Source organism: Aulostomus chinensis, chromosome 2 (genome assembly GCF_037954235.1).
Source record: "Aulostomus chinensis isolate RoL2024-O1b breed Wild chromosome 2, RoL_Achi_v1.0, whole genome shotgun sequence".
In the NCBI taxonomy this organism is placed as follows: domain Eukaryota; kingdom Metazoa; phylum Chordata; class Actinopteri; order Syngnathiformes; family Aulostomidae; genus Aulostomus; species Aulostomus chinensis.
The window spans coordinates 7,494,723-7,505,664 of record NC_141321.1 but is presented as its reverse complement, the minus strand read 5'-3'; the positions used below and the strand labels follow the sequence as shown (position 1 = coordinate 7,505,664).

At 45.6% G+C, this 10,942-nt stretch overlaps 1 protein-coding gene and 1 long non-coding RNA gene across 2 annotated transcripts; both read right to left on the bottom strand.

The window, feature by feature from the left end:
* Positions 1–988: 988 nt before the first annotated feature.
* Positions 989–6,166, bottom strand: LOC147268948 (ubiquitin carboxyl-terminal hydrolase 37-like). The gene is made up of 11 exons (XM_086225276.1): positions 5,786–6,166; positions 5,555–5,686; positions 5,166–5,289; positions 4,883–5,034; positions 4,443–4,542; positions 3,737–3,813; positions 2,998–3,109; positions 2,830–2,890; positions 2,348–2,563; positions 2,158–2,224; positions 989–2,034 (listed from the first exon to the last, which is right to left on the bottom strand). The coding sequence occupies exons 1-9, from the start codon at positions 5,797–5,799 to the stop codon at positions 2,397–2,399; spliced, it is 939 nt and encodes a 312-aa protein (XP_086081402.1). The 5' UTR covers positions 5,800–6,166; the 3' UTR covers positions 989–2,034; positions 2,158–2,224; positions 2,348–2,396.
* A 475-nt stretch (positions 6,167–6,641) lies between these two features.
* On the bottom strand, positions 6,642–7,941 carry LOC147268947 (uncharacterized). Its single transcript, XR_015119339.1, has 2 exons — positions 7,005–7,941; positions 6,642–6,718 (listed from the first exon to the last, which is right to left on the bottom strand). It is a non-coding gene; the product is annotated as an uncharacterized LOC147268947 (long non-coding RNA).
* Between the last annotated feature and the right edge of the window lie 3,001 nt (positions 7,942–10,942).

The window sequence follows — 10,942 nt, the reverse complement described above, 5'->3', positions numbered from 1 at the left end:
TTGGGGTCAAACACAGGTGATGACCAAAAGTTGAAAAGAGTTCCTGGCCATTTGTGAGGTGGCTATTTAGGTTGGAGCCAAATGGTTCTAGTCTCTAGAACCAACAGAAACAACCATCAATCTGTCACCCAGAAGCCACAAAATCCGTTGGGTTTTTTTTTTAGACTTTTACAACCAGACCACATAGTGTACATGTTGGCACCTGTGGTTTGTCCTTCCACATACATTTTACACTTTTATGGAGAAGCACAGAGACTAACGGTCTAAAACAGTTAAAGCAGGTTATATACAGTATTTCTTATGAACTACACAGTTCATAGGCATTATACATTACCAGGGGCTCATGACTTGTTAACTCACATCTAATTAAAAGAACAGAATACATAAACATCCATCCATTTTCTTCACACGGGGGGTGGAGCCTATTCCAGCAGCCTTCAGGTGAGAGGTAGGGTTCACCCTGGACAGGTCACCTGTCCATCACAGGGCCAACACACAGAGAAAGACAACCATTCACACTCACAGCCACACAGACCTGCCGGGCACAATTTTACATGAAATGTGCTGAATGGACCTTCAGTTCTGACAGTTTTTTGTTGCACAACAATCATGCAATGAAGCTCCAAATTTAAATGACTATGAATAAAACAATAAATTGTCAAAGCAATAAATTTCCATCCATCCATTTTCCTCCATTTATTCCTGTTAAGGGTCCGGGGGGGGGGGGGGTGGAGCCTATCCCAGCTGTCTTCAGGTGAGAGGCAGGGTTCACCCTGGACAAGTCTCTAGTCCATCACAGGGCCAACACATAGAGACAGACAACCATTCACACTCACAGTCACACCTACAGTCAATTTAGAGTATCAATCAGCCTCGTCCCCTCTTGCTGTCTTTGGACTGTGGGAGGAAGCTGGAGTACCAGAGAGAACCCACACAGGAACAGTGAGAACATGCAGACTCCACACAGAAAGATCCTGTGCTGGAGCCGGGACTGGAACCCGGGACCTTCTTGCTGTGAGGCCACAGTGCTGACCACTGCACCACCGTGCTGCCATATGATGCATTACATCCTCAAATTTCTATGTTACTTCAAATTGCTTAATCTTCATCAGTGAATGCAAGCAATCAGTTGAATATGATCTCCTGTTCATTAAAAAGTGCTTTAGATACCAAAATAAATATCCCAACATTCAATCGACAGATTAAGAACCAAAATAAATGCATTTTGTATTCTCTTATGTTTTGCTCAGTCTCATCCTGTTGAAGTCCATTTCTATCAGCATCAAATCACAACAGGAGTTCTCTCCTGACACTTTACGAGTTGAGAAGTTCTCGCCCCTCTCTCTCTTCTTCTGCTCAGTCTGGTTTGCGGAGCGTTCCTCCTCTCCCTCTCCTCCCTGCCTTTGTGCGATCACCAGTCCATGTATTGCTATTGCTTTCTCCCTTGTGTTGCTCTGAGACGGGGTCCTTGTGGAGTCAAAAGACTTATCATTTCTGCTTGGAGAAAGAAATATTGTTCTACTTAAGTTATGTGTTTAACTGTGTAAGAGGGAGGTCTGCCCACTGGTGTTGTCCTCGCTGTTCTGCTTGATCATCTCACAGGCACCCTCTCAGTCAGTGCAGGCTCACACACACCCTCCTAAAGAACCCTCTGCTAGGATCTGCTCCAGCTTGGTCAGAGGCTTTATCAGTCCTTCTAAACAAGAAGGTTCTGGGATCATTGTCTGGACAAAGTCAAATTCAAGTATTGAAATTTTGAGTACTGGCATAAGGACTTAGTGTCGCACCTGTAACGAAGAGCCCTTCGTTACGATAGGAATGTAGAAAGGTTGCACCGGGGTTGTTTTGAACAGTATTTCACAATTCGCACAATATTGAATTTTGCACAGTAAGTTACAGAGCGGATTTGCACACCGCTACCTATCCAGCTTGCGGCATCTTTATTTATTGATTATGCATATTTATTGAATCATTTAACCATACATTGGTGGCGGTGGTCCTCAGGCAGATGCGGCTGCGCCGGCGTCGCTCCACCTATCAGAAGGGAGATGTGACAATGAGGATTGGAGGCATCGAGCAGCGGAAGGAGGTTTCGTGGTGCCAAAGTTCCGCAGGGTAGAGAGCAATAGGGTGCCAGTGTTTGATAGTGCCACTCACCTTTCTGTTGTGTCCTCCAGGTGTCTGGGTCCAAAAGAATCCGGCCGGGTACCGTCACCAGGTAAACCTTCCGGGAGAGACCACGGTCAGACTTGAGAGGGGGGTGTTGTTGCTTGAATGAACTGGTGGGGGTAAGGGGGGAATACTATCAAGGGGGTACATCAGGCGCCAGAAGAATTGCTGGACTTGCCTCTCTCTGGTCATTCCATGCCACCTCCACCGCAAAGAGGGTCGACTGTTCACAGCACCGTTCTTTCATAGAATAAAATGTAAGCAGTCTCCTCATGCAACGTACAGATGCAGTCCCCAGGTGCCACGCTGACCTCTTCGTCATTGAAAGTCAGCCAGGTGTTGGGGTAGCTGCCAAGGTGGATGTCTGGGCAGTGAACGTGACTCATGTAGTGTCCTGAGACGAGAGGAGTTACTGTTAGATCAGCTGTTTGAACATCCAGGTTTGACAGGTAGAAGCAGTTTGAGAAATCAGAATGAGAGAACTGCCAAAAACCTGTAAATGTCAGCAATTCTTGACAACTGTCACACTAAAGTGATCTATTTAAGTTTGAATATTATACGTAAGAAATTACACGTAACCTTTCAGTTCCTTCAGCAGAATAAAGGTAAAAAGGGATTTGAACTGGGTTAATTCAGTGGGTGTCTGAGTGATTGTTTTACCTGAATCCCCAGTTTCGCCGAAGTGGCTGATGATGCTCCTTAAATGGTACTGAGAGGCTCCCTGAGAAGGAACATGATTAAAAAGTTAGAAGCACACTCAGCAAACGTCAAAACACAAACCGACACACTACGCGTGTTGTAGCTGAACTCAGGTGAGCCATTTCTTACCTGGCTGGAGGGCACCATCAGAGTACTGTGCAGCTCCACTGGATCGCAGATCTTCTCCATACAGAAGTAGTGCTTATTGTAGCGGTAACGCTTGAGATGAAGCATCAGCATTCTGCAGAAGGAGAATGTGAGAAAAGATGTAAGATGGGGGCGGCACGGTGGTGCAGTGGTCAGCGCTGTGGCCTCACAGCAAGAAGGTTCCAGGTTCCAGTCCCGGCTCCAGCACAGGATCTTTCTGTGTGAGTCTCCATGTTCTCCCTGTTCCTGTGTGGGTTCTCTCTGGTACTCCAGCTTCCTCCCACAGTCCAAAGACATCAAGAGGGGACGAGGCTGATTGATACTCTAAATTGACCGTAGGTGTGACTGTGAATGTGAATGGTTGTCTGTCTCTATGTGTTGGCCCTGTGATGGACTGGTGACCTGTCCAGGGTGAACCCCGCCTCTTGCCCGTAGTTGCTGGGATAGGCTCCACCCCCCACGACCCTTAACGGGAATAAGCGCAAGACAATTGATGGATGTGAGCTGGAGTATTTTTGATGAATTATTTCAACACGATGGTCATCAGAATTGTTGAGGTCAGTTCACTGACGTTTCAACCTTCGGTCACCAATGAACCTCAATTCAGTCGAACTTAATTTACATTAGGAGGCAACTAAGTATGAAATAAATTCCGTCTGAGTGATGGAAAACCAAAAAAACAAGCAAATTTGGGAGTGCATGTCAATGGATGGGTGCATACTTGGGCAGGCTCTCAAAGTGGCACCGGTTGGTGGACATCTGAAACCCACATTTGCAAGTGCGTTCCAGATCTTCATCCTGTCACAGAGAGAAAACATACAATGAGTGACACACTAGAACGGTGCTCCTCAACAGGACAGCCACCTCTCTGTGGCCCCCGAACTGTTATTCCTTCACTGTGTGTTTTGGTTGGGACAGCACATCAAGGCAGGGTGGCCGTAGGGAGGTTTGGAAGGTTTTACTGAGTGGCCGGTCAGGCCGGAACTCCAAGTTTATATCACAACTCTGCCCGCGCAGCCACATCACCTTGTGGCTCTTTGTGTAGATTTAAAAAGAGAAGTGTTCTTAACCCCTCCTGACATATTGTTTTGGATTCATGACAGGGGTCATGTTTTGTTTTATTCAACTATTTATTTTAAGTTATGTCAAAATGGAAATGACATTGTCATGTAGTTCATTTCATATTTTTGTTGTTGTTTTGTGTGACAAGGGCATTTTGTTTTGAATATTACAGTGTGATTGCATGCGGCCTGACCGACCTCAATAAATGGACCTTTCACTCGCTGAAGAAAATTGTTTGTCTTTAAGATTTGTATTTGAGTGCGCCTGCACAAGAAAATAAAACCGCTATACACAGAAATCTGTGTGTGTGTGTGTGTGTGTTTGTGATGAGATGATGTCACTAAGGGGCGACAGGTGCATCTTACCTTCAGTTGATTGTACAGCATTTGCTGGACCGAAGCTCCAGGCTCCAGAGACAGAGAGAGATCAGTGAAGTCCTCGTCTCGATGCGACTGGGCTCCGCATCTGCACAGTCAAGGAAGACAAACATTGCATTGTGACCAGTTCACATCTGAGTGATGCACCGGACCTCATTTAGTCCGGTTCATTGAGAATCACTCTGGCGTTGTACTGAGATCTGCTAGTTTCAATAAAAACAATCAGTCTAAACAATCTTTCTAAGCTGAGCAACGGCGCATTGAAATGTTACGACAGGGTGTTTGGCTTGTCACAGGTTAAAGTCCAGCAAAAATGCTTTGATACTGCATTCATTGTGTCAAATGAATGGTGAATTATGAGTAGCTGCGGTTTGCTGCCACCTGCTGTGTGTGCGTGCGTGCGTGCGTGTGAGTGTGTGTACACTCACTTCTTGCAGGTCCTGGTGCTCCTCATTGTGAACATCATGTGTTCTTTTACAGGGCACCTGTATCTCCTTCCTTTACCGGCGGCTACATGCTGCAGAGTTGGTGCCAACGTTTGGACCTGGTTCAGGATTTCATTCAGGAACTCATAAGCATCCTGAACACACACAGATATCAAGGGCTTAAATTTATTGAGGAAGAAATACATGGGCCTATATTCACAAAAATCCAAAGAGTCAAAAGAGGTCCTTAATTGTTGGAGAACTTAGTGGTCAGATGAACACTTACCTTTTGCTCTGAGTCCTCAAACTCTGGAGCATTCATGGAGAGGATGTTCTTGAATAAAGACAGGTGGTGTAATTTCTTGTATGGATCATCAGAGCAGTGGACCCTCACAATGTCCATGAGGCAACTGTAAAGGGAGCAAAACAAATCATTCAAGAACACTTTTGCGAAATGAAGCACCTTAGTAGGAAGTTCAACATGGCCCTGTTCTGGGACCTCCTTGCCCTCCCATGTGCACACATGGATAGCAAAAGGCAGGGAGAGCAGCAGAATTAGCAGTTAACAACTCCATCGACTGCAGAAAGAATCTTCAACAATGAAAAAGTTGGGTTTTCAGAACCGCGCACGCGCGCGCGTGTGTGTGTGTGTGTGTGCGCACATGGCTGCCATACCTGAGTAGTTGAGCTTCAGGGACTGAAACCCATACATCCTCCTGGCCCTGCACATCAGTGATGAAGTCCTCCAGTGCAATCAGGCTCTGGAGGCTGGAGTTCATGTAGCAGTTATTGCCAGGGTTTGGAAACCTGAAAAACAAATGGACAAATTGATTCACATGAAATGAAATTAATTCTGGGTTATTTTTTTATTTTGCTCCTTGAGTGTTTTTGAGCAGATTTACTAACCCACGCCATTCCATCAGTGGGAAATTTACACACTGGAGCCCGGCATCCCATTGAAGGCTGTCTTGTTCAGTTTTTTCCTGTGGAAAAATAAAAATTGTTATCTATTTTTTTTGTGTTTTCAAAGGAAAAAATAAATCTTGGGAATCGCATAAATGAGTCTGAGGTCCGTCAAACACACCACTACTGGTGGCCCCTGGTCTTCCTCCTCCAACTCAACCCCTGTAGTTGAGGTCCTGGTGGCAGCAGCGTCTCTGCTGGGAAAACACAAACAAATGTCAACTTGTGTTTGTCATGCAGCAGGTTTGGTGACAAGAGAAGAGTTAGCTGAATGACTAGTCAACTGACAGAACATCAAATACACTGAGTAAATGAACTCTGTTTGTGTGTGTGTGTGTGTGTGTGTGTGTGTGTGTGTGTGTGTGCGCGTGCGCACGCATGGCTGCCATACCTGAGCAGTTGAGTCTCAGGGACTGAAACCCAGACATCCTCCTGGCCCTGCACATCAGAGATGAAGTCCTCCAGTGCAATCAGGCTCTGGAGGCTGGAGTTCATGTCGCAGTTATTGCCTGGGTTTGGAAACCTGAAAAACAAATAGACAAATTGATTCACATGAAAAGAAATTAATTCTGGGTTATTTTTTTATTTTGCTCCTTGAGTGTTTTTGAGCAAATTTACTAACCCACGCCATTCCATCAGCTGGAAATTTACATATTGGAGCCCGGCATCCCATGGAAGGCTGTCTTGTTCAGTTTTTTCCTGCGGAAAAATAAAAGTTGTTATATTTTTTTTTTGTGTTTCCAAAGGAAAAAATAAATCTTGGGAATCGCATAAATGAGTCTGAGGTCCGTCAAACCCACCACTACTGGTGGCCCCTGGTCTTCCTCCTCCAACTCAACCCCTGTAGTTGAGGTCCTGGTGGCAGCAGCGTCTCTGCTGGGAAAACACAAACAAATGTCAACTTGTGTTTGTCATGCAGCAGGTTTGGTTACAAGAGAAGAGTTAGCTGAATGACTAGTCAACTGACAGAACATCAAATACACTGAGTAAATGAACTCTGTGTGTGTGTGTGTGTGTGTGTGTGTGTGTGAGTGTGTGTGTGTGTGTGTGTGTGTGAGAGAGTGTGTGTGTGTGTGAGAGAGAGAGTGTGTGTGTGTGAGAGAGAGTGTGTGTCGGGAGGGAGGGGAGCTTCACTATCAGGCCTGTCGGTAGAGTTCCTTACCTCAGTTGTCGGCAGGGACTCTCGTCAACTTTAAGCGTTTCCTGCGGAGGCACAAACATTCTCTTTGGTTTACAAAAGTGGAAAAATAAAGTTTGCAGAGATCCATCCATCCATCGTCATCTTCCGCTTATTCCTACACATTAAGGGTCGCGGGGGGGCTGGAGCCTATCCCAGCGTCAATGGGCGAGAGGCGGGGTACACTCTGGACAGGTCGCCAGTCCATCGCAGGGCCAACATGGAGAAACGAACAACCATTCACGCTCACATTCAGACCTACGGTCAATTTAGAGTATCCAATTAGCCTAGTCCCCAAATTGCATGTCCTTGGACGGTGGGAGGAAGCCAGAATACCCAGAGAGAACCCACGCAGGCACAGGGAGAACATGCAAACTCCACACAGAAAGATCCCGTGCTCGAGCCAGGACTCAAACCCGGAACCTTCTTGCTGTGAGGCCACAGTGCTAACCACTGAACCACCGTGCAGCCCTGTTTGCAGAGATTTCAAATGAATTTAATGTGAGGCCTGGCAAACTTACCGCTGGTGGACCACAGACTTCCTGCATCAAGGAAGCACCACTCTCTGCTCTAGCTATTGAGGGAGAGGTGGCACAATCTCCTGCCGCATTGATTCTGGGGATGAAAACAACCGTTGTCATTGTCAGTAAACCAACAGAACATCAAATGCCTCATGGTAGGTTTCCTCACCTCTGACGCAGGTCAGACTCATGTGCTACTTTAAATTTTTTCTGTGGAGAGACATGTTAAAATCGATTTTTGTTGTTGTTTTTTTACGATTTTGAACAATGAAACTGGCAAAGAATAGAAATGAGTTCGGTGTGAGACGTGTCCAACGTACTGCTGGTGGCTCGCAGTCTTCGTCGTCCCAGGGAAACTTCCTTTTCACAGACTCTCTCACGGTCCTGTTCGTCAAATCCACTTGGCTAATAAACACAATCAAACGTTCATCGTTAACTGATGTTTGCCACAAAACAGGCTTCATTACAAGAGCAAAAGTCAAGTTCAGTCAACCGACAGAACATCAAATGCCTCATGGTAGGTTTCCTCACCTCTGATGCAGGTCAGACTCATGTGCTACTTTAAATTTTTTCTGTGGAGAGACATATGTTAAAATTGGTTTTTGTTGGGATTTTTCCAATTTTGAACAATGAAACTGGCAAAGAATAGAAATGAGTTCGGTGTGAGACGTGTCCAACGTACTGCTGGTGGCTCGCAGTCTTCGTCGTCCCAGGGAAACTTCCTTTTCACAGACCCTCTAACTGTCCTGTTGGTCAAATCCACTTGGCTAATAAACACAATCAAACGTTCATCGTTAACTGATGTTTGCCACAAAACAGGCTTCATTACAAGAGCGAAAGTCGGTTCAGTAAACTGACAGAAAATCAAATGCTTCATGGTAGGTTTCCTCACCTCTGACGCAGGTCAGACTCATGTGCTACTTTAAATTTTTTCTGTGGAGAGACATATGTTAAAATTGGTTTTTGTTGGGATTTTTCCAATTTTGAACAATGAAACTGGCAAAGAATAGAAATGAGTTCAGTGTGAGACGTGTCCAACGTACTGCTGGTGGCTCGCAGTCTTCGTCGTCCCAGGGAAACTTCCTTTTCACATACCCTCTCACGGTCCTGTTAGTCAAATCCACTCGGCTAATAAGGACAATCAAACGTTCATCGTTAACTGATGTTTGCCACAAAACAGGCTTCATTACAAGAACGAAAGTCGTTTCAGTCAACCGACAGAACATCAAATGCCTCATGGTAGGTTTCCTCACCTCTGATGCAGGTCAGACTCATGTGCTACTTTAACTTTTTTCTGTGGAGAGACATATTTTAAAATTGGTTTTTGTTGTTGTTTTCCGATTTTGAACAATGAAACTGGCAAGGAATAGAAATGAGTTTGGTGTGAGACGTGTCCAACGTACTGCTGGTGGCTCGCAGTCTTCATCGTCCCAGGGAAACTTCCTTTTCAAGGACCCTCTCACGGTCCTGTTGGTCAAATCCACTTGGCTAATAAACACAATCAAACGTTCATCGTTAACTGATGTTTGCCACAAAAAAAGGCTTCATTACAAGAGCGAAAGTCGGTTCAGTAAACCGACAGAAAATCAAATGCCTCATGGTAGGTTTCCTCACCTCTGATGCAGGTCAGACTCATGTGCTACTTTAAATTTTTTCTGTGGAGAGACATATTTTAAAATTGGTTTTTGTTGGGATTTTTCCAATTTTGAACACTGAAACTGGCAAAGAATAGAAATGAGTTCGGTGTGAGACGTGTCCAACGTACTGCTGGTGGCTCGCAGTCTTCGTCGTCCCAGGGAAACTTCCTTTTCACAGACCCTCTCACGGTCCTGTTGGTCAAATCCACTTGGCTAATAAACACAATCAAACGTTCATCGTTAACTGATGTTTGCCACAAAACAGGCTTCATTACAAGAGCAAAAGTCGGTTCAGTCAACCGACAGAACATCAAATGCCTCATGGTAGGTTTCCTCACCTCTGATGCAGGTCAGACTCATGTGCCATTCAAGGTTTGTTTGTTTCTCCTGTGGAGAGATGTGCTTTATATTTCTACGTTTCAAAAGCTGGTAAATAAAACACGCAAAGAATATGAATGAGTTGAATGTGAGGCGTGTACTACTGAACATACAACTTAGCCTTCCTTCTCAGGGACAACCTGACGGTCAAATCTCCTCTGTTAATAAACTCGAGCAATTTTCATTGTTGTTTGCTTGAACAGGCTTTCATACAAGAGCTTCACTGAGAGGTTGGTCAGCTGTAAGAAGATCAATGCATCATCCTAATCAGAACTGCTGTCATCTTGACTGACTCCAGTCATCACAGATAAAGATGACAGAAGATGAGCGGTCCCCTGAAAGTGCCTGATGACAGCAGCCCTCCAACTGTTGATGCTGGACAACCATGCAATGAAACCTCACTCACCCACCCACCCCCATGCGAATAAAGGCTTTGTTCTTTGGAATGATTTTTTTCCCCCCTTCTTCATCACATCACAAAATATTCTAGAGGTCCAAATGTTCAAAGACAATGGTGGTGGAGGGCCATGATTAGCACTTTACATTGCAGCTTGGTAAAAATATGGTAATAGTATGGTAATGGACAGGTGTTCATGAGGTCTTATTTAAACAATACACCACATTTCTTTTCTTTCTTCTGCTCAAGATGGCGGCGCGCACGGACGCAGCGGCTCCAGGCTCTGCACTACCCTGCACCCTTGTGTGTTTTCTATGTCTTTTTCATCTTCTCTGGATACACCCATGCAACGGAAACCCCATTTACAGCCGCCAGGACCTGATAGGGATCGGATTTAGGGCAGAAACTGAAGTCACAAACGCCTTTTCACGGTCCCTCAAGAGATAGCGAGATCGGCGGGAGCCCCTTGGATTGTTGTCGGTACCGGCAAGCGGCGGAGACGGCGAATGAAGAGGAAGCAGAAACGCGGATGGCTGACTCGTCACATGGGCAAACACTTGTCACACAGTTCTACAATCTTGTCACACAGTTCTACAATTAGCAATCAGAGCTTTAGCATGAAAGGGCAACAGGTGAGCACTTCTATTTTGGAGCAATGGATGCCAACAGAGGCAGAGCCAGAGGAGTGGGAGTCGGAGGGGGAGGACATGGATGAGGATGAGGAAGACCAAGGACTGTAATTTCAGATGAGATCTGAGCCACTTTGGTTGCCCGTGTGGTCAACCATGGTCTAACATGGTTGACCACACGGGCAAAGAGGACAGCCAAATTTGAGCAGGTACACTGTGGCATCCATCATCCGGACTTTCCGAAATGAGAATAGGTAAGAACATCGCAATGTGTGCAGCGATTTCCCACCACGGCATCATCCACCACCATGCTACCCTCGGCCCCTATAACACTGCCCCTCTGATCACATTCCTGGACACT